The sequence below is a fragment of the Aphidius gifuensis genome, linkage group LG4, assembly GCF_014905175.1.
Source record: "Aphidius gifuensis isolate YNYX2018 linkage group LG4, ASM1490517v1, whole genome shotgun sequence".
Taxonomy (NCBI): domain Eukaryota; kingdom Metazoa; phylum Arthropoda; class Insecta; order Hymenoptera; family Braconidae; genus Aphidius; species Aphidius gifuensis.
In genome coordinates, this window is record NC_057791.1 from 22,203,345 (window position 1) to 22,229,075 (window position 25,731).

At 26.4% G+C, this 25,731-nt stretch overlaps 1 protein-coding gene across 1 annotated transcript; it reads left to right on the forward strand.

Annotated features, from left to right (window-relative positions):
• Positions 1-23,125: 23,125 nt before the first annotated feature.
• Positions 23,126-25,731, forward strand: LOC122855704 (homeobox protein Nkx-2.3-like). Its single transcript, XM_044157257.1, has 3 exons — positions 23,126-23,683; positions 23,799-23,887; positions 24,229-25,731. Exons 1-3 carry the CDS (start codon positions 23,404-23,406, stop codon positions 24,955-24,957), a joined length of 1,098 nt encoding a protein of 365 aa, XP_044013192.1. The 5' UTR covers positions 23,126-23,403; the 3' UTR covers positions 24,958-25,731.

Genomic DNA, 25,731 nt, shown 5'->3' on the forward strand with positions numbered 1-25,731 from the left:
TGGTGATTATGATTATTATTTTTATATGGTTGATGTGTGTCGGTATGTTTAATATATGTGTGAGTAATTTATATTTAATAATAATAATGTTAAAATATTGTTAATAATATTGGCAAAATTGGTGCGAGGATATTTTATGTTTAAAATCTCGTTTGTCGTTTATTAATTTTTCAACTGAAAATTAGGGAGCGGTCCAATTACGAAGATTCGTTCGAAAAAGGCAATGGTGAATGCCGGGCATTAGCATCTACCCAAGTCTGTAATTTGTGCCTTTCTTAATTAAATCATCCGTTAACTGTACTCGGAACTCTGTCGAAATCGATCTTTTTTTTTTTTAACCAATTTTATTTTATTTTCTTTGTTTTTTTTTTTATTTAACTAAAGGTATATATTATAATTTATATTGAACAATTATTGGTTTTAATTTAAAGTATTTTTTAGACACTAAAATATCACAGTGAAAATAAATAAATGGAATAGATAAATAGACTTGAAAAGAAAAGAAAATTGAAAAAGAAAAAATGGAAAAATAATAATAAACAAGTGCGGGTATTAAAAAAATATTGCTTTATTTTTTAAGAAAATATTTTTTATAATAATAATAATAAAATGTGAATGCAACAACAATGCCACGGCCCCCCGTACTTTGAACTTCTAATATATTGCCATTGGTCCGTCGTGACGTAAAAGTATTGGGCCTTGTTAGGTTTACCTGTATAAGGGTCTCTCTTGTTTGCGAATGAACAAAAACATGTAAGCCTCAAAAATAAAATAAAACAAAAAAAAAGGCCAATATAAAAAAATTAATTTTTAATATATTATTGCAAAATCCAATTAAAAATAAAATAAATAATTTAAATTTTTATATAAATTTGTTTATAATTTAAAAAATATAATTGCATTTCTATTTTTTTTGGTTTTTTTTTCACGTAATTAATTTATTTTTAAACTAGAAAAATAAAAAAATAAGAAATTATTTCTTTTATATTTTATTTTTCAGAATAACAAGTCAATCCTTACGAATCCCCATTAATTTATATGAGACTCACGTCCCTCAATTTTCCTTCGGGATGATGAATTCCATCCGACATCCAGTAAGTCAGTTTCTCGCAATAAAAATCTGACGTATGGTAGTAATCTCTCTGGTTTTTTTTATATATAAATATCTGGGAAAGTAAAATGATTGAATAGAAATTAAACGCAACGATAAATAAAGTAAATATATATATTTACTATTTTTTTTTACTCCTCAAGAAGATTATTGATATTAAGGGTAGTGTTAACGCTGCGAATAATAAAAAAAAAAAATTCATTGGTTTATATTCGACCTTTTTAATAAGCTGCACCCTCTCGCATAATATATTTATTGTAAATACACAGTGATGGTATGAAAGATGAATACCCCGGTGGGAAAGTTATACCCCATCCCTTATTTATATTTTTTTTTTTTCATCAAAAAATATAACCGCGTGTAATCTTGGTGTAACGACATGCTCTAATTTGCATATTGGATGCTTTTTGCCTCGTGCATGCGATCATAAATTTATCATGAAAATGTATTGCATTGGGTGTTGACTATATCATACCATTAACATATTTGACATTGTGAAAAAAATATTTATTAATTATATTAATAACACCGAGTAATTATATTTTATTAATTTTATCCTGGGGTGTTGTATATTTCATTTATAAACAAATTTATTTTCAAAAAATGATTGAGTATTTTTTAATAGTTTTTTCATGACAAAATCAGCAGGAAATTCGTTTAAATTTTTTAGATTTTAATTAAAATAGACGCCCCAAAAGTTAGCACACCAATACGGGCACAAACGATTGTGGATAATACTGGAATTTTATGCTCTTTTTTTGTTATTTTTTTGAGTGCAACTCGCGGTTTTTAGTTTTTTTTCATGCAATATTGTGCTAGCTTAAATTTAAGTCAGCACAACTTTCTCAATTGTCAATCGATTGACATGTTATATGGCCCAAAATTATGTGTTATTTATGTGTTTTTATTCTACATGATTAAATAAATTTTTTCTATTTATAATTACAATTCAAAGTTTTTTGTTTTGCTCTTATCAATGAGAATCAACAAACTTGATTAAAAATTACCAGATTACTTTAATTTAAATTCAATAATGAAAATTTTTATTGTAAAATTAATATAATTATTTCATTATCCCCCATTGTTGAAAAATTTTCTTTATGTATTTACAAAATGATATATTCTTCAGGTTATTTTGCACCCACATATAATAAATATTAAAAAGCTCAAAATTTATGATACACATAAAATAGGTAGAAATAAAAATGGATGGTCGCGGTTGTATATGAATAGATTGGCACAAGTGAGTGGCATTTTTTTTTTATTTGTATGCCCCCGCATATTGTCAACCCTCAAGTATACGTATTTGTGACAATGATGATCGTAATATAACGTTGAAAATGAAAAAAAAAAAAAAAAAAATGTACGAGGAAAGGGGATTAGTATTTATTTATTTTTTCTTTTTTTTTTTTTCATTTACCATTTGGATAAAAATCACATCAAGTCATAGTGTCATACACATATTTAACCAGTTAGGGTGTATCACACAAAAAATGAATATATACACTGCAGACATTGACAACAATGGGAGTCAATTGGCGGGCACACATGGAAGGGGGTACGAGAGGGGAATAAATAAACCCCTCGTATATTGCTTTGGCAAGGGGCACGCGTTGGTGCACGTTGTTATCCACTGGAGCATATGCCTATTTTCATTTTTTTTTTTTTTCTTTTTTACTTTTCGATTTTTTTTTTGCCTTCCGCGCGTGTACTTCCCCAGTCAAACACTGTAAATATATTAATGTATATATATTTGTGCACATAAAGTGGCCCCCGAAGTTAATCCCAAGTTAAGGCCACCGGCAAACACGATTAGCAAGAATATACCACGAAAAAAATTATAAATAAAAAAAATTTCAAGGCGCCAAAAAGTGTGTGTGTAAGTCTTGTGTTATGTTTGCTTTTCGCACACTAAAAATCATATATGAATTATTATATATATTGTCTGCAAACATTACGTTAGTTAAGAAAAAAAAAATAAATGACAAAATAAAAAAAAAAAACATAGAAAAATGGTGATGGCAATGTGTGGGAAGATAAAATACAACAACATGTTATATTTTCTTATATTTCTCACGATAGTTCTAGATATAATTTATTTATTTTTTTTATCCATCTTTGGATTTTACTATTCGATAGAAAGTATAAAATTTTTGTAAGAAAATGAACTGAAAAAAAATTATTTATCAAAAAAAAAAAAAAAAATGAATATATTTAACATGGGGTTTTTTTTTTTTTTCGAATTAATTTTGTCAAAAGCTACCGACGGCCAAGTACTTGAAAGAAATCACAAGTAACACTTGAGATAAAAAAAAAAATATCTAATAATTATAAACGATAATCTAAATTAAAAATTAAAAAAAAAAAAAATGATGGGCTTTTACCAATTTTCAACAAAACTCAATCAACTTAAAAAATAAAAAAAAATAAAAAAAGCACAGATTGGCATGTGCAGAGTAAGATTGTACTAATTGCCCTCAAATAAAAAACGGGGCCCAGTAAAAAATAAAAATTCAGTCAAAAAGAATGAAAAATAAAACAGAAAAACTGATGAGTCCCATCTAATAAAACTAAACAATTTTAATTAAGCCACGTCCCGTTGAAGGTACTTATTTAAATTGGCAAAAAACAACAAAATAAAAAAAGCTCAAGTCCCAAAAAGAGGGGCCCGAAACAGCATGTGTGTGCATACACAATTTTTCTTGCAAGACGTCTCTATACAATTCAAAATAAAAATAAAAAAAACCAACAAACAAACAAACAACCCCTTCAATATTTTTTTTTTCCTTATCCTTTGCATCATGATATTTGATATTTTATTAGTGTCAATCATTCTTCATATTTGTATCTGTCACAGGTAATATATTTAGTAAATTTTGATAGATCCATAGATAATGAAAAAAAACTAGACAAAAGGTGAAAAATAATAGCACGTGTCTACGCCCATAATTAATAGGTGATATGTGGGGGAGAAGAGGTAAGAAATTGAAGAGGGTGACTACTGTTAAAAAGGGGAGTTTGGGGGGCGGCACGAAAGCAAAGTCCCCACTAATAGAGTCGTTCCCGGTACAGTCAAGATCACAACTTGTATATTTCCTTTAATTCTCCCTCTTTTATTTCTCCTTTATATTCTATCAATATATACAGCTCAACAAGAAATACACTGAGCCTTTTCGTGTTGCATAAAAATATGCGCCACCACAAATCATACGATTAGAATTTTAAATTTTATTCACGAATACATATCACCATTGGACCAATACTATATTTAAATAATACAAAAAAAATACAGCATTGCCACACGCGTGTAAAAAAAATCAACTAAAATTTACCTTCATCTCCATTTAAAATCTTATTCTTTCAATTTTTTTACACCAATGATGTGCATGCGGCCATTAGCTGGCTCTCTCAACTTCTGTTTCAAAAAATAAAATAAAGGGATGAAATGTAGACGAAGAGAGAATAAAATGTATTAAAAAAAGATATATTTATTTAAAAAAAAAAAAAATAAAAAGAATGAATTTGAATAACGGCCATTGTGATGGCACATGCGCCTTTCAGCAAAAGATATTTATAAGAGACACCCGTTGAAAGGGAACACAGAAAACGTCCTTATGTTTAAGAAATTGTCAATACTTATATATATTATTTTTTTTCGCATTAAAATATCCTTCTGTCTACCATTATTCTTTTTGAGGATGTATGGAATATATGTGGCTGTTTGCTGTTTGTGTGACAGAAAATTTTATATCAAATGAATAAAAATAATTTAAAATGAGAATGAAAGAGTTTCATCAAAAATTTAAATTGTAATGATAAAAAAATAAATTGATGAGGAAAATATATTGTAGCCAGGATTTATTTACATTGGTGTGTCAAGGAGATGGACGGAATAATCTTGTATTCCGCGGGAGAGAACATCGTTAGTAATAGAACCGGAAAAGAGTCATACAAGTGAAGAAGAAACCACACGCCAAGACAACTAATACACGGGGGTTTTATAGTCAAGAAAATTCAACGTAACGACCATTTGGTCCATTGCACACGTGTCCAATCAGTGGAGATTATTTTTTATTTTTTCTGTATCATGTGTGTGGGACCAGCTATCAAGCTAGATCCAAAAAGTAAAAAAATACAAATATGATGATCCAAAGAAATTTGAAAAAATAAATAATTCATTGAAAAATAATGAATCTAACAATAAATAACATTTATTTTTTAAATAATTATTAAGTTTAAATAATAAAAATATACATATTCAATAAACCAATTAGAAATATCCATCTGTTTTACCGACAATTTCAAAAAATAAAATTCAAACGTTATATTGAGTTGTACAGTATAAAGTCAGTGCTTGACTTCTCGTTAGTTGTAACCAGGATAACCAAGTGATTTGACTTTAGTTAAACCATGTGTATATATATATTTTTTTTGAATATAAAATATGCTATTGATGGCAAAGGCCATAGTAAAGAAGACATGAAGATATAAAAATCAGTTGAATAAAAAGAGATGAAAAAAAAAAAAAATCACTGGACTGTTTTGGTTGTTGTTTACTTTGTTGATTTATGCTTTCACGATTATTGCCATAGAACAACTCAAGAGGTTTACATGTGTGCAACATGTATATATTGAAGTGAATAAAAAAATTAAGAAAAAAGCTAGATGTCCTATACTGAAATCAATGTGAGCTTGTGCGTGGTGCACATAATGCTAATAGTCTCTTTGATCAGAATATATATATTAAACTTGTATCTAATTGGAATTGATTAGACAATGCCTTTTGTGGTGTGCAAAAAATAACTAGACAATTGTGTTTCTTTTACTGTTTAAATAACAAAAAAAAAAAAACTTTTATTTTAAATCAAATGTATATAATTTAATAACAGAAGTTTTATTTAAATTTATTTTTTTATTTTTTTACGATACTGTAATGATTGTTGAATATAACTTTGAAAATTTAAACTTTTAACAATATATGAAAACAAGAAAAGCTTGCTTGACAGATTCAAATTGAAAAAAAAATATTTATTTATTTTTTTAAATTTAAATAAATAAATCTTCTTATTTAATTATTTATATTTCTTCTTGTCAATTTATTTCATATATATTTCATTCTATCTATTTATTTTTTTTTTGTTTTAATTTATTTTCGCGTAGGTCGTTTGCTATCAGAGTCCAAACGCTAACGAGCCTGTTGGCCTGTTAGCAGCAATTATTCTAATTAATATATACCCTCTCTCATTCAAAGGGTCCACTTGAGCAATATAATAAACACACATCTTGGACTCGTGTGCACACGCATGCATGTTACAACGATGTAAAAGGTTCTTTACTTAATTTTTTTTTTCTGCAAGCTCAAGTCATTGGTTAACAGACGCTGTGTATTTTTTTTTTTTCATCTCATCATGTGATTGGCTATTACGTTTATTTTCTGCGTTAGTTACCGGCGTCTCTGGGATGCTCGATTGAGTTCTCTTCTTCGTTTTGCTTGGTTTTTTTTTTTTCTTCTTATTTCCGTTATATTCATTCTTTAATTCCATTCAAACACATAAAACTTAAGTGCGGGCGCGTTTGTTTTCAAATTTTAAAATTTGTTGAATGGTTAAATAAGGGAGGAGAGGGTAGGGGAAATAAAAGAGAGTAAAAAAAATTATTGTAGCATGGCAGACTTAATGAAAGAGGAGGAGGTCTTTGAGTAAACGAGTGGGTGGTGCAAAACCAGTGTATAAAAATAAATAAATGAAAAAAAAAAAAAATCATACAATAAATTCAAATAAAGTTATATAGATATGTAGAAGAAATAAAAAGAGATACATATACGAAGAAGGCAGAGACTGAATTATCGTGATATTTAAATTAACAAATGACATTCCACATTACCATAGCTGTCTGCAAGTTGCGCCAGGTACTTTCAAATCCTCCAACTCTCCACCTCCCACCGTTTACAGCACCAAAGAAAGGACAAAGAGTAGAAAAAGAAACTAAACTTTTTTTTTTTTTTAACTGATATTTTCAGCAACATCACTATCCTCTGCAAAATAAAACAAAAAAAAAAAAAAACTAAATATAAATTTTATAAAATATAAAAAAAGAAACACAATTTTAAAACAAATGTTATGAAAAAAAATATCTCCATCAAACAAAACAATTTACATCTGTGTATTTAACATTATCATTTACAAATAATTTTACTTTTTTTTTGTTGTTTATCATTTTATGGTTTAATATTGATGCTTGAATATAAATCATTCAATATTTGTTCAATTAAAATAATAACGATTCAATATTTAAATAAGATAAGTATAGATATCCTATTATAATAGTTGCGAATGCCAAAAAAACAATTTATATATACAAATCGATAAACGGATCTAGGAATTCCGAGTAAACGAAAAGTGTACAAATGAAAAAAAAATAATAAAAAAATATAAAAAAAAGGCCCAAAAGTCAATTCTTGGTAGAGGAACAAAAGGGTGTTTGAATATAGTAGCAAGAGTATTCATTTCCCGGTCGATGAAAGGCGAAAGAATAAGGCCCAAAAAATCAGACAGAGATCGTTTCAAAAAAATAAAAAATAAGGGATAAAAAACAGATATAAAAAAAAAACGTAAAAAAATCAATATATAAAATACAGAAAAATAAATAAAAAATAAAGATGAATAAAAAAAAAAAAAAGTTTTATATGGCAAAACAGTGTCTCATTCGAGGGAGAGCTTTAGCAGCAGATCTGGTCACAAAGATATCGTAGTGATCTGTGAGGCCCGGTGTGTGGTACCCCTTTTGCAAAGTCTCTTTCTTCATGCACGCTTTTCGTACACCAAGTATTTTACTATGGAAAAGAAGATAAATAAAAAAAAAAAAAAAATTTAACTGGTTGATTGTTTTGTATTGGATTGAGAAAGAAAGAAAATAATGATAAAAAATATGTAAAAAAAATATAAAAAAAAAAAATGAAGGACCTTCGATTGAATGGAGTAAAGTAGTATATACGGGGCCCGATAACTTGGGCACATATATACTGCATGATTCTTGGCTTCTTCTTTGGACCCTCCAAGGCGATCAGCGTCTCGCGGCTGAGCGTGGATTGAGACGTCGTTGGCCCTTTGTACAATGCAAACGTGGCTGTATCAAGAGAGGCAAGGGGAGAATATAAAAAAAATTAAATAAATATATATATAAAATAAAATAAAAAATAGTGAGACACACAGAGAACGTATGGATGGTCTTGCAGTTTTGCTCCGCCTTTTAAGCTTGGTGACTCTAAACTCAACTTCACTTATAGAATTGTATATTCTTCAAGTCTCACAATGTGTGTTAGTATAAATATATATGTATATATTTGCAAATAAAAATTCTATTGGATATGTGCTCCCCTTGGTCTCACAAACCGTGTGCATTGAACACATTTAAATTCAAAGATAAAATGAGGAAGAAACGATATGTAGTGGTATAAAACAAAGGATTGGGTATATATAAGAGTTGAGAAAATGTTTAATGTTTTGTTGTTTGTTGTCTCTTTGAATAAAAAATAAATATATATATATATCATGGCATGAGAGAAGGGTATAACCCTTTTCGTGAGGATCCTATCGCTTCCAAGAGTCAAAATGCAATACAGAAGACACAATGCAATATGTATTGCTCTGTATATTTATATAAAGCTTAGGTTTTTAATATCTGATTTGTTCAAATTTTTGTTTTAACTTTTGACTATTCTGTTGACATAATAAATGTAGAAAAAAAAATTATTTAGCTGTGTAAATAAATTTTTTATACAATGTTAAAAAAGAGATTAGAAAATTTTTATTTCAACACTTGACTGTTTTGTTGACGTTTATTATACAATTTATTCAAAGAAAAAAATAAAATATAATTGTAATTAAAGCTTGAAGCTTTTAGGATAATTATATTTAGGTGTTGTCTAAATACCAGAAGCTTAATGTCATGAAAATTATGCTTAGAAATATTTTTTTGATAAGTATGACTTGCAGCAAAATATCCCCAGTTTTTTTTGCAGGTAACGAAAAATATAAAATTGTAAAAAAAATAAAAATAATTGAAATGAGAGTTTAAAATTTTTAGGATAATTATATTAAGGTGTTGTTTAAATACTAGAAGTATAATTTCATGAAAATTATGTTTAGAAATATTTTTTTAAACAAGCAAAAATGCAAAAAAAAAAAAAAAATTGTCCATAAAAAAAATTGCAAGTGTATCTCATATAATAAATGAATAAAAAATAAATAAATAATAATTCCCATTGATAAATAAATTATCAATAATATAAATAAAAAAAAAAAAAAAAAGTTTTAATAATATATTCAATTAAAATTAAATATTTAAAAAATAAAAAACGTTTTGTTATTTAAATTTTTAATTATACATAATATAAAAATATTATACGCATATACATAAGCGATATGATCAACTAAAAAGATCAGTGGCAAAGTATTTTGCCCCGTTGTACTTAATCACTTGTAGTCGGCAGGCCTTTGACGCCAATGACTGGACTCTAATCCAGACCTAGACAAACAAATGACAATGGAAGATTGCTATCACATAATATATATATATCGGATCACAAATTCATCGTTTATTTCTTTATCCCCTATTTTAATTTATCATCATACTTGTTATATGTTTGTTTGTTAAATATATATATATTTCTTTTAATTTACCTTTATTTTATTTTTTTTAAATACATGCCCATCTTGTTGTTGTTGTTGGTCTCGCAAACGCATATATATTCTTGTCATTCATTCGTTTCTCTTCACTCTCCTGTCCGCCATTCCCGCACCACTTTAATTCAATATACATGCAGGTGGCTCTAATGACTTTATACTCTAATGAGAGATATACACGATCACGCTAATTGGCATTAAGCCGACGGCAATATCACGATCATTCAACATTTAATATATATGATGTACTATTTCATGCCATTTTGACAATTGAATTGATGAAGAAGAATATTCAAAGATTGAGCTACCTGATGGTCGGTTTTTTTTTATAACCAGGTTATTCATTGAGACATATTAATGTATTTATTTACCATAATAAAATAATAATAATAATGATTAATAATATTTTACTTGAAAGAAAAAAAAATTCCATCGACAAAGGTAAAATTATTTTAACGATGACAAACGATCCATACACACTTAACTCACACACAGATTGCTCTAAAATTGGAGAAGAAAAAAAATAAATAAATTTGAAATTTAATTTTCCCGCCCCGCCTCCCGCTGACTCACCGAAAAGAAAATAAAAAAAAAAAATAAAACATACAGGTATTTTTCTATATTATATAAATACAAATTATCGGGATTCAAATAAATGTCGTCGCGCTATGTTGTTGGACTCTAGACATATAAAAAAATAAAAAAAAGGTTCGAGTTAAAAAACGATTTTTCTTATAAACCGATGAATGTACCTGACCCGCCTTCTCTCGACATTCTGTCTATACCTGACAGTTAACCACTGGTTATAAACCTTGTTGCATGGTTTTACAATTTTTCATGAGGTTTTTTTTTTATTTATTTCTAAATTCAAGTCAATCGTTTGGAAAATTTAAGATGCATTTTTCTTATTTTTTTTTTTTTGTGAATAACATCTTGAGAAGTACCCACGTTAACAAGTGTAGTGGACTAATTTTTACGTTCCCATGAAAATGAAAGAGCAGGTGAAATATAAATTCTATTATTTATTTATATATTGGCGAAAAGAATGGGTAATTTATTATTTTTTATTTTTTGAATGATGATTTATTTTATGGTAATATAAAAAAGGTGCATTTTAAGACAATACATGTCTGCAGACAGTTGAATATTATTTATATAAGTTGATTTAAATGTTCAAATTTATGTATATAATTATTAAATTTTCATAGCTTATTTTAGTATAATTTATTAATTTATCTACCGGAAAATTAACAAATCAAATGAAAGCTTTCGATGATTTTTTTTTTATTCTTATTTTTACTGATGAAAATTTGTAACGGAAAAGTCGAAATTCAGGCCCAAATAAAGTGACCAGGTACACATTCGACTCTATGTAAAAAAAATTAATTAAGTCTATTTGTAATTTAAAAATAAAATGGAAAAATATATTCCCATGGGAATTGTACACAATATTATAATTGTACAATCACAAAATAAAACTCAAGTGACAAAAAAAAAAAAAAAAAAAAAAATGAATAAAAACAATAAACAAACTTACATAAAAAATTCAAAGGAATAATGTAGCTTGTGTATTATAATGTACAAGCAATAATTTAATATAGAGGTTGAGTATACATTAATATGACATACGAGCGTGATTTCAACACGCTCGAGTTCATTGAATGCTCAACTCAATAAAAAATAAAAAAATTCATAATATAACATAAGTATAAGTTTCAAACATTTTAAACAGCATACAAACACATGCGCCAATATTATTATTATATTTTATTTTATTGCAAGTGTATTCACATGAAGGTAAAGTGAAGCAATAGTATAGATATGAGACAGAATTCAAAGAGATACCAAACGATATAAAGATTTTTTTTTTAGCCGACAAAGGCCCACGTCGATGCTCGAGTTGCACTGGGCATTTGTTCTCGAGGATGCTTGGATCGTAATCTTCACCCTGATGCAGTATGGTCACTATATTTTTTATATATACCAAACCAACTTGTATACCAACATAAAACCCTCCTAAATATCTCACCTCAATTCGTGTCATGTTATTTTTCAACATCATAAAAATTAAAAAATAACAAACAAATAATTGTATTTTTTATCGAATCAATTAAAATTAAATTTTTTATATACCTCTACATAAAAAATAAATAATAATAATAATAAAAAAATTAAACTATAAATTAAATTACATCAAGTTTTATTTTAGCAACTTAATTTTATTTTTTTTTTGTAATTTGTAGATAAGTTTTTCTATCGAAATATAATTTTTTCAAAAATTTATTTCGAAAGTTTATTTAAATTTCTATATAGCAAATTGAATAATGAAAATATTTTTAATAACCAGAAGATTAAATGAAAAAAAAATAAGCAATTTTAATATATTTTTATTGGTTTATTTATTTTAAAATTTTTTATTTTTTATAGGTCGTTTAATTTGAATTGATTTTGAGCATGATGATAAGGAGAATTGCCAAGTGAATCGCAAAACGGGTTTCTCGTTTCCGGAACACTCATTAGGCGTCTGCAGGTACTAATTACCGTACGTAGTTGCTTCTCTGGCTTCTCTTTTTATTATTTATTTTATTTTTTTTTAAAAAGATATTTCGGGCGTGTTGTACTGGCCAATTAATTATACCAACGATTCCACCAGTGTGGAACATATACTTTACTAGATTCTGAACTCTTGTAAAACTTTTACCTCATTTTTTTTTTTTATTTTTTTTTTTTAATACTTAATTTTATTTTTACTTACGACCTCTTCGACCCAAACAACCATAGAGAGGTAAAATTAAATATTTTTTAAATACGAAAAAGACACCGATAAATTTATTTTCTATATTATATATTTTAAAATGTTTAAATTAATATTTTTTTTTTTGGTATTTGTATAGAAATACTACGAGAAAAAATTAATTTTTATTATAAAAGATTTAAAAAATAAATTTGTAATAAATATCAAATAGTAAATTAAATATTTTTCATCATTTAAAAAATAAATAAATTGTTTTTTTTTTTCTGTTTGAAATTTATATTTATTTATTTTTTTAATAATAAACTTTCTAATTATATTTATTGTTAAATTTTATTTATGATTGATGTAATTTGATTAATAAAAAAACAAATTACTACCGCTTAAAAAAAAAAAAAGAACCCAAGTTGATTCATGATTGTCAAAAAGATCAGGTTGTGAACTTGGCCCCTCAAGTTTGAATAAAAAGTTATAATTTTTTTTTAGATTCTTTTATGATAGTAGTTGATAGTAGTGAATCATTTTTCGATAGTAGTTCAACCATTAACTGAGAATATTTTTTTGAAAAACAGCCATCCCCCTGATCAAAAATTTTTAAATTTTAATTTCTTTTTCTATTTAAATATTGTTTGTAGTTGATAATAGTAGTAAAATTTTTTTTGATAGTAGTTCAAAAATAAAAGTCTAAAAAAAAAAACGAAATTTTCAAAATAATTATAAACTCATATTTTTTTGTCGTAGATATTTTAATTATTATACGGGTTGCTTTGGATTGATAGTAGTGAAAATAATATTGATACTAGTCGAAAAATTAAGGTGGTAGCTAATTTTTTTAAAATTTTTATTTCTTAATTATGTGTCGGACTTAATTATATCTTTTTTGAAAGTAGCTACTATTGATTGTAGTAACCCGAGTAGAAACTTGTTCAGGATAGCCTGAACACTGATCCAGGCCTGATCAGGATATCGTAAGGCTATCCCTATTCAAGTAACTCTATCACATCCTGATCAAGCCTGGATCAGGCACCTACATCTTTTTTTAATAGATAGCCTGATCCAGTCGGATCAGGACTTGATCAAGATAAAAGTATTAAATTTATTTAATTTTTAAATAATTTCATCTTGATAAGTTGATCCATTAATCAAACTATGTAAAAAGATAGAATGGCTGATCAGGATAGCATCAGACTATCTGTATTGATCCTAATAGAGTAGCCTGATCCATTCTGATCAAATCTTGATCAAGAAAAATTATTGCATTTATTTTCTTTTCAAATAATTTTCTTGATCAGTCTGATCCAGAATGGATAGGCTACTCTATAAATAATAAAACTAGCTGATCAAAATGGATATAGAAAAAGTATCAAATTTTGCGTCTTTGAATTTACAAATTGCCTGATCAGATAGCATCAGGCTATCTGTATTGATCCTAATAAGAGTAGCTTGATCCATTCTGGATCAAATCTTGATCAATTATGCATTTATTTTTTTCAAATAATTTTTGTCAGTCTTGATCCGAAGATCATCAAAATAAAACAGCTGGATCCAAACGGAAAAAAATATCATTATGTGAATTAGATAAACATGATGTCATAATATTATCATATAAATACTTGATCTCTGATAAAATCTTGAAATAAAATTACATTATTTTCAATAATTGATCAAATTTGATTAGAATTTCCTTCTAAATAGAGTAAACTAGCTGGTCAAAATGGATATAGAAAAAATTCATCATTTTAATTAATATCATATCACAGATTATCGAATAGAGTAGTTAGCTGATCCATTCTGGATCAAATCTTGATCAAGAAAAAATTATTGAATTTATTTTTCAAATAATTTTTCTTGATCCAGTCTTATTCCAGAATGGATCAGCTATCAATTAAGATAAAATAAGATGGCCTGATATATCAATTATTGTAAAACCTATCGGACAAAAAGTTAGCGAATTATCGAATCAATGGCCGAGCGTGTCAAGTACTAGCGTTGTATCCCGTGTCGAAGGTTCGAATCGTAGCAATATTAGTTAGGTAAATTATCAATTAGGTCAGTTTGTAATAATAAAGTTTATCTGTATTCTGTTAAGCGTTGATTTCAAATTAAAAAAAAATAAATTTGAAATTATTAATTTTTTTTTGAATAAATCATGTATCTGATCAGTTTTGATCGGAATCTGGATCCATGGATCATAAATCTTTACCACAGCCTGATCAGGTATCCTGATCCATTCTGGATCGAACACGAAAAAGCGTTACATCCTGATCAGGTTCGATCCAGTATCTGAATCCATTATGGATCATAATATCTTTACTACAGCTGATCAGGTATCCTGATCCATTCTGGATCCAAACCTTACGAAAAAGCGTTACATCCTGATCAGGTTCGGATCCAGTATCTGGATCCAGATTGGATTTGAAATCAGGCAAGCCTGATCAGGGCTTGATCCGAACCTGACCTGAATTTCTACTCGGGAATATTTATTTCAATAGTAGTTCAAATCGATTAAATTATGGCAACAACTATTGAATTTTAAACTTGAAAAGATATTTAATTTATCTTAAATTATTGTATCAAAAAAAATAATCATATAGAGAATTGAAAAAAATAAAATCCACAAATAAAAGATTAAATGAAATATATATTTATGTTTCTATGATAAAATGTAAAAAAATAGGAAAAAAAAATATTAATCTCGATTTTAAAAACTCGTAAACAACCAAGTGTGATATTCAAAAAATTAGAAAATCACTTAGTTAATAAAAACCGACAAATGATACAAAAAAAATTTAAAAAAAAAAAAATCACATAACAAGAATTCCAACAACACGTTGACGAATTTTTTTATTTTTTATATATTTGCTTGTAGTTTTTATGTTCGCTCTTAATATTCATTTATTTGTATGTTTTTTATATTTCGTGATTTAATTTTTTTTTCTGTTTTTGATGCTCAAGAAGTGGAGACAGTACCGCGCCTCCTTTCAAAGGACCTGGTCCACAATATATTACCCAGCAGGAGTTCGCCCTCGGGTTCCTTCTAGCCACATAGCAATATTATTATACCCAGCATCTCACTTTCTATATATTTTAAAAAATAAAATATATATATTTTTCAACCCCCATACTTATTTTACATAAAAAATAAACAATAATAATATTCTCAATCAATTTTTATTTGTACAAATTAAATTAATTAACCAACAAGTCAGCATTATTTTTTTCATGAATACCCCATTGGTCTACCGTCGAATGAAGATGTTAATCCAAGTGTAAGACATCAACCAAGAATTTATTTTAAATGAATTTTTTAAAACAAATAAAAAAATAAATAAATAAATAAAATTTTAAGTACCAATAAAATTTGATAAAAAAAAAAAAAGGATGTACATTTTTTTTTCTTTTCATTTTAATAATTTTTTTTTCCTCTTTTTTTTTCCTTCACAATAACACAGCGATTACCCGTGTTAATTTTGAGAAAATTTATCGCACTGTCAGTATAGAATAAAGACATTTAACCGAAGCTAAATCGAACTCTCATCGGTTGAATTTGATCGCTTTTAGTTTAACCGATGAATTCTGACTTTTATGATACTATTTTTTTAAACCTTTATCTCGTTTTTTTTTATTTTTCATTCTAGTTTTGTATCGCCCATTTGCCAAGTCATGCGATGACCAGGTTCATCAAGAAGTATAGCCTTTTTTTTTCTTTTTGTTTTACACTCAATAATCTGTAATATCAAGCAAAATATATATGAGAAAGAGGCGAGGTAGCTCGCGGCCAATTTTCGGCCACGTTACGCCGGATTATTAAGCGTGTCGGGTGAACCAATGCCCAGGAAATAATGAGGACAATTCGTCTCGCCAACAGGATGCCTTGTCGATTTTTTTATTTATTTTCCTTTTATCATTCTCATCGCCAATAAACTCCTTCAAATTTTTTTTCTATACAACACTGCATCAGACATCAATCACAAAAAGAAAAAGAAAAAAAAAAAAACAATTACCAAAATTCCCATTTACCAAAAAATATTTTTAATCAATTTATTTTGTATATATAAATTTAAGAAATATATATTATAGTTTTTTAAAATATTCCCTTCGTTATTTATTATCTCGAATGATTTTATATTTAAAATATATAAAAGGTTATCCTAAGGTTTTGACTTGAGAAGAGTTATTGTACAACATTTAAGAAGTCGAAAGAAAAAAAAAAAATATGTAGAGAAAAAATAAAATAAAAATAGAGAAGGGTCAAGGCAGATAAAAGCGAGGAAGCTGTCAACACAACATTTAGGAATAACGAGATAAGCAATTTGTTGCTTTTGGTATAAATATATATGTAAAAATAAAAAAATAATGAAAAAATTTATACTTTGAACAGAGGATGTCTTATTATAACACAGATGAATGACACGATCAAGAACATTCAGCATAAACTTTGCTATAATTATATTTAGAAACACTCAGTAATTGACGTTATAATCATATTACTTGTGTAATTACCATAAAGTCCCTGACAAACGTGATAAGATATTATCTACATTTATAACAAGTCAACCAGAAACTATTTTAAATCTAAAATTTATTATTATTATTATACTTGGTGGGGTTTCTCATCACACCATATATTAATATATCATATTTAATACAAAATAAACCACTTACAACATCAATATAATTTATATCAAGATAATATTATTTAAATTTAAACATCATAAATTTTATTTGCGCAATATATGAAATAATATTTTGAGGGGATTTTTTTTTTTTTTTTTATAAAATTTCATAATAATTTTTTATATAAATAATTTCTAGCGAAAAATATTTATAATATAGAATTGTTTAATTGAATTTAATTTGTATATTACAATGAATTAATTTTATTTTCATTGTCATGATTTTTTTTTTTTATGTATTGGAATATTTTTTATAAAAAAATTATTTGTGTGGAAATTTGAATTATTAGCATGAAAATTTAATTAAAAATGATTATTTTTTTTTTTTTTTTTTGTCATTTATTAGCTACTTTATAATCTTGATTATAATTTTTTTAAATTTATTAAAAATTAATAAATATTTTTAATTAAAAAATATCAAAAAATTTATTTTAATATTTTATTGTATACAGTCAATGATTCTCATCTCTCGAGTGAAAAATTTAATAACTAAAAACACAAAAAAACATGTATTTTAATATTTTTTTAATTAAAAAAATTACTGTTATATTTACGCCCTTTTTTAAGCACAATGATATAATGATATATAAATTGACAGACAATGTCTATATCAATCAATGAACAAAAAAAAAAAAAAAATGATTCCACTTGAATATAAATTTATTAAATTCATAACATAATTAAATTTCATTGTTAAAAATAAAATAAAAATACTAATCTGACATTTTCTATTATTGGATAAAATACATCATACTGTGCAATCATGAATAATCATTAAAAAAAAAATAAAACCGAGTTATTATATTATTTTGAAATTGATGGATGGAGGCCAATTGAGACACATATCAAATGAACATTAATAACTCGTATTTTTAATAAACAAAAAGAGCATTAATTAAACTTATATTATTTTGTATTTATTGTTCTATAACGTATATACGAACCAGAAAATATGCAATAATTAGACCAGACATAAACAATTAATAATCAAGCAAATATTATTAATGACTTCTAATCTTAAACTTGATTTTTATTTTTCATATATACATTATATTATTATTGTATCAATCATCTGTATATTAAATTTGCAAACAAACTGATTCAATAAATAATAAAAAAAATAAAAAATAATAATCACTTGTGTATTATTTATAAATTTGCCAAACAAATTAAATTAAATTCAAAAGAAAAATAAATAAAAAATCAATTGATGTATTAATAAATGAATTAAATAAAAATCCATAATGGATTTTAAATTAAAAAAAACAACGTGTAATCAATTTAACATTATGATTGATATAATTTATGAAAAAAAAAAAAATTGAATTTATATTGAGTGTGTCATTTGTATGAGTATATAACAACGAGACATTTAACAGATGAGTTTGTAGATGAGTTTATATTATTAAGAATGAGTTTGTAACAATATTAAAAAATAAAAAAAAAAGGTCCAGACAAATTGGACCACCCTGGGAATTTTACCCCCATCTGTGAACACCAACCAGGCCCAAAATAAATGTAAGATGAATAATAAAAAAAAATGTTTAAAAAAAAAATATATACACATGAAGAATGAAAATGCGAATGCTACTAGTGTATATGTATGTATACTGTAAGAATCATCAAACAGATGATATCAAGATAATAATAATCATGAAAGTCGACATGGGTTTTAGAGATCTCTTCGTCAAGTCAACGGTATATATATAAGCAACTTTTAAGCGGCATCTCTTTGAATTTTTCTATCTTGGTTGATCTTATTTGAACGTTCAAATCGATATTATTAAGCTTCCCTTCAATGATCAGCAAGAAACTTGGGTAACGAGCTGGTTTGATAGTTTACAACTTTTATAATCACAGTAAGGAATACTTTAATATATAAATTTATTTATTTTTGAATTATGAAAACAGTTTAAAGAGAAAAAAATATATATATAATTAAAAAAAAAAAAAGAAAATAAATTAAAAATTGAGATAATAAAAGTTTATTTATTTTTTTCTTTAGATTATAAAGAGGTTTGAAATAATAAATGAATAATGAAAATAAAAAAAGTAAAACAATTTAGTTTAATCGTTAAAGAATCTGAAAATAATGTTGAAACTTGTTTGATTGGCTCTGATCCTTTAACGCCCCGTTACATTTTTAAATTTATTTGTTAAAAATTTTTTATTATATTATTTTTTAACTATACTAAAATATCTATATGAGTTTATATATTAACTTGGGGTTCTAACAACTAATTTCATAATATTACTTGGTGTAATCAGAAGATGTTGGGGAATTCATTAACGACAGATAAAGTCACGACGATTGAGATATCCTTATCCTCATAAAGCCATTTATTTAATTTTTTTATTCATTCAAATATGTTTTTTTTTTATGTACAAGTGTCTTCAAGCTGTGTAAAAGGTTATTCAGAAAAAGCAATGCCTTTTTTTTCGATCATTATTTATGATAATGCTTTATCGAAACTTGTAGTTTGATAAGTTATATTATGGAGATTGAAAATTACTGTGTATTATTTAGAACAATTTGAAGCAATCGAAGATGTTTACCAAATTTTCCATCTTGTGAATGATTTTGTAACATTCACTAGGAGTCGGCACTGTTTTACCGTTTGTTGATCGAAACAATTTACAGCAAAGACGTTGATAAAAAAAATCTCTACATTTGATCGACGACAAGCATTCTATCGGCAAGCCAAAAAAAAAATCCTACATGATCCTACAAGAGCTTGCAAGAGCTTGCACCATCGATCGCACTAAGTGAAAATGTACTCAAGTGAATTTTTGAGTAATTGGTGAATAATAGAGTGATAATTTGATAATTGAGCTGCTAAAATTTGAAGGATCAAATTGGCGCCTTTAAAATTAGGTGTTTATTAATAAGGATTTTATTTCTAGTAGATTGTCATGTGTTTCTGGGAAATGTAATATGGTTTTTCCTTGGGTTTTCTGTATGTGACTATTGACTAGACAAGGGGATGCTCATCGTCTAGACACACAGATCCAAATAATTGTCTGGATATATAAATTAACATTTTTTTTTTTTTATAAGTATTTGACTGTTAAACAAACAGTCGCGACAATATCAAGTGCACAAAACTGTACTCGGTGTATATGGATCCACTCAAATTGATTTTCAAGTGTTACTTGTCAATGACATTAAACCTGTAAATGAGGATACTTATTTTATGTGAAGTATCTCTTCCGGAAGGTGTCGAAAAATTTACAAAATTATAGATTTTTAATTTCTTTTTTGAAGTATTCTCTTTATCGAACATGTAACTACTTCAAATTTCAAGTATGAAGGCACTATTAAAATCCTCAGTGATCATTATATCCATGAGAAAAAAATAAAAAATAAATAAAAATACATTAACAATTTTATTAGCGGAAGTTTCAATGCGCAACCTCGGTCCAAACTATCATCTCCATTTCGATATATCGATCTTCAACATGTGTGGGTTTTTTGAAACAAAATAAAAAAAAAAAAACAACAACAACACTGATATACATAACTCACGAAATAAAAACATAAACTTGTCTGAAGTTTTAATATTGATAGGTAACGTCATATGACCCCCCACGAGTCGAGACGCAACACCACACCACAACGGTCCCAATGGATGAATTTTCATCGTTTGATTTTGATGTAACACAGTTAAATACAACGAACGATAGAAAAAAAAAAATTATGAAAAAAAAAAAAAAAACGACACCCAAGACGACGCCAATACAAAGGACCCTTTTGTGTGTCATGGTTAAAGGCGCCTTGCAACTGGACACCACATTGCGGGACTTCCCTTTACCCTCCTTCAATAATCTTACGTTTATGTCTATTTTTTTATTTTTTTTTTTTGAATATATTTATAATCGTGACGTATGTAGTTAATATCTCATTGCGTTTTTTTTTGAACATTTTAACATGAACGATTAAGATAAACAAATATATATTGCTCACAAGTATGGCGATTGATAAAATAAAAAAAAATTTGTTCAACATGATAATGACAGATTTATTTATTTTTTTTTTTTGGATTGTTTTTTAGTTTTTTTTTTTATTTATAATCATGGTTAACATTTATTGGCTTCTAGACTGATGCGGCATGAGCGTCAAGTGGTTCTTGTCGCCATGTTATATAATTTTAAGTAAAATTTTGCCAAACATGAGAGTTCAGGGTGTCTTTGGAGGATTTAGTCTTCGACACACTTGGTGACAGTCGTCGTCCGACAAGCGACAATCGTCTTTCCCACAGTCAATATAGGCGCCCGATATTTTTGTTGCGACATGGCGCCTTTATCGAATACTTTAAGACACGAGCCTATAATAATGTCATGTAAATTAACTACCCTCTCTGCTTGTCGTCCGACGGATTATTCAAAATTTAAAAAATAATATACATACTATATTTTTTCGAGACTGACTTATACAGTAAAAGATACATTAAATGATCTATTTTCTTTGATTTTTTTTGTTTTTAAAAGTTTATAAAAAAATGATCTACCCATCCATCAAAGAATCAAAGAATCTTTGTATTTTTTATTTTTACTATTAAAATTTTTGATACAACTGATGATGATTGAAAAGGATTGTTTCGACTTTCGGGTTAATGCTCTTGCACATGAACGACATTGAAAAACTATATATGTATTATTTCATTCAACTATTTATTTTATTTATTTATTTTTTTTTTTAATTTCAAAATTTATCTAAACCCGAGACGTCAAGGGTTTTGGGCGCCTCTGAAACGTAGTACGTCTGGATAATGTTTAAATGAAAAAATTTTTATATTTTTTTTGTATTTTATATTTTTTAATGCCCTTAGAACAAAAATTTGTGAGAAATAATGTTATTTTTTTATCTTTCCACAAACTGTTAATTTTATTAGTCGTATATTTTAAAACTTGGGTAAATAATTTTTGAAATAAAATCAAAAAAAAAATATAGCTGCTTCGATTTAACGTTACGACAAATTTTTATCAATTGAAAAGTAAATAAGAGAATTGTTTTTTTGACAAAAAAAAATTAAATGTACACAATGACTTGTAAATTTGACAGAAAACTTGACAGTGGTTTAAAAATAAAATTAAAATAAATTTAAAAAATTGATAACTCACTTTTTCTGCTGCACTTGATGAAAATTTTAGAGATAAATCTTGTCAGCTTGTCTCATCATCTGCAACAATAATTAAAAAAAAAATTTATATAATCAAAATAAAAATATATTTTTAGCAATATCTTGATCTTTCTTATTTTACTTTTCATCTAAAAAATGAAAAAAAAAAAATAAAAGCTAAATTAGTATGAAATAATGGCTTGCCTAACAAAGAAGATAAAAGGTCAAAGACTTCCAAAGTAATTCCAATTAAAAGTACTCAAAAAAAATATAAATTTGTCTTGATGATCAATGTATATTTGCATCGCAAGATACAACACGTAAATCAAAGCTTATCTCGCGATATATCAAGCAAATGGAATAAAGCTCATTGGTTTAGATATTTAATATAGGCGTGCCAAACCACATGTGATTCCTCCGCCCAAGTTGGAATTTCCGACATGGCTGTTCGATAAAAACCACATCCTTTCACGTCTCAATTAATCAAAAATTGCAAGTGTAATTATGTGCATATATTTTAATTTTAATTTAATCATCAAAGCAATTGTGTATGCTACAGAAGAAGGGAGGAAAAAGAGAAATCAAAAAATACACCTTTGTTGAGTCGGTGTCCTAAAGACAAAGTGATGCTGTATCAAAAAAAAAAATAAAATACAAAAAAGGACATAAAAAAAAAAAAAAATCTGGGCATATGTTTCTCACTCCAGTAAAGTTGGTGTATATGTTTCACTCGTGCGTCGAACTAAACACTTGACTTGGTCTCTCCACTGCCTGCTCAACTCACATTTGACGTTTGCCCTCCGACCAGACAACTCAACCATAAACTACCCTCCAATAATTTCTTTGTTACTCAATTATTATTTGCCAAAGTAAATATACTCATTTAAAAATAATAACAAATATATTTTTGATTATAAAATATTAATTTGTTTGTGTTAATTTTCGTTTGTTTGTTTTTAATTTTTTTAATTGGAAAAACAATAAAAAGCTCAAGTGAAGTGATTAAAATTGTTTAATTGATTATTTTTAATTTGATAATTAAAAGTGGAGATGCAATAGAATGTTGGCTTCTTCAATATCATTTAGTGTTCGTGATATTCTCAACGATAATCAACAAGTTGCCAGTATGGATTGTTATGGAAGTCATCAGCAGGTGCCACATATGACACAAGATTATTATGGATACAATGCAATTCAAGAAAATCATTGGGATATTGATAAATTTAAAGAGCAACAACAAACACAAATGATTTATCAGAGTTATCAAGATTTAAATCATGGTCATTCATTGGGACATGTGCCAACACATCAGTATCATGAAAATCCTGTTGTAGAAGATGGTAAATTATAAATTTATAAATAAATTAATTAATCCTAATAATTATTAATTAATTTTAATAAATTTAAAATTATTTATCATTGGTTTATTAATAATTTATTGTTTAATTTATTTAGGAAATGTCGTGACATCAAGTAAAACAGAATTGCGTAAAAATCAATCAGGAAAAAGAATTAAAAGAAAACCACGTGTATTATTTTCACAGGTAAAATATAAATTTTTCTTTTTTAAATAATTTAAATATTAATAATAATTATTATTTTATTTATTGATTAATTTTTAAAAAGAAAAAAAATAGTAAAAATTAATTTAAAAAAATGATATTTTACTTAGCCTGAAAAAATAAAAATATTTTTGTTGAAATCATAGGTGTAATTTAAAAATAAATAATCAATTCAAAAATTAATTGATTCTTTTAATAAATAACTTATAAATATTTATTTGTTTTTTTGAATTTTAAATAAATAAATTTTCAAGTTATTCTATTAATTTAATTGAAATAAATTATAATTAATATTTTGTTATTTTTTTTTGGCTTTTTTTTAGGCACAAGTTTACGAATTAGAGCAACGTTTTAAACAACAGCGTTATCTAAGTGCCCCTGAACGTGAAGTATTAGCAACAACATTAAAATTAACAAGTACCCAGGTAAAAATATGGTTTCAAAATAGAAGATATAAAAATAAACGTGCACGCATTGAAGATGCTGAAAAAATGCAAACACAAACATTAAAAAATCATACAATAAAAAAAATACCAGTACCAGTTTTAATTAAAAATGGAAAAACAAATGTGTGCAATAATAGTAACAACAATAATAACAATTATTGGAGTGGATATAGAGCAGATTTAAATGCACCAGGAATACAGCCAGAATTTATAAATGACATAAGAATGACTCCAGAATTTAATAGTCCAGAAATACGTTCAGATAATACAGATTATAGAAATGACATAACAACAAGTCAAGACACAACACACAGACACAATATGGGATCAAGTGATTATCGTACAAATTTTGGATCAAATATAAGACTAATAAAAAGCGAGTACAAAGTACCTGGTGATGTGTCATCATATCCTGATTTAAAAACATCAACATCTGATGAAAAAACAGGTCTTTTAATGACTGAAAATAGAACAATGATTGATCAATCAATAATACCAAGTGATTTTGTATTTTCAAGCTACACAAATCCACCAAATTATCAGGTACCATATGTTAATTACACCGAGACACTTCCTGTTGATCAAAATCTTCAAAGACTCTGGTAGTTTTACTAGTAATTAATATATTATCCAAAGAAATTTGCCAAAATAAAAATATATTTTTTCTTTTTTTTAAATAATAACAAACAGTTGCTTTTAAATATTTTATAAAATTACCGGAAATTCATTTTCAAGTGTCTCAAATGCGGAAGTATTTTATTTAAATAAAAAAAATTTTTTAAATAAAAAAAATCATCCCCTAATCTCAAGAGGATATCTGACCGTATATACAAGATTTAAAAAAACGAAAATATTTTTTTTTTTCTTTCTTTTAGAAAATATAAATAAATAAATATTAAAAAAATTATATTTGCATTTAATTTATATAGATAATGAAGAATCAAAAATAGTTTGTTAAAGAAAAAAAAAAAAAAATGTTAAAAATATTTTTAAAAAATATTAAAAATAGGTGTATATATTTATGACAGGTTGAGCAAAGCCAAGAATTGCTTTTAGGGTTATCGTGTGAGTAAGACGGGGTCATCTGGCAGTTCAAGTGGTTTGTGCGTAAACGGTATGCGTCCTTTTTATTTCTATATAATTCTGTGGGATCTTGATATACACATATTACTAACAGCTACTGTTAGCTGTTAGCTATTACGATTCATGGGAACATACTGATAAAAATGTCAGGCGTTATTTTATGATCTTTCATTATTTAATTTAATTTTATATATATGCAGTGAATGTCATCGTTGAGTTTAAAAATTAGAAAAATAAACTCGCCTTAATTTTACTGCACCTGTAGGTTTTTTTTAATATATATTTTTATCCTCTTGA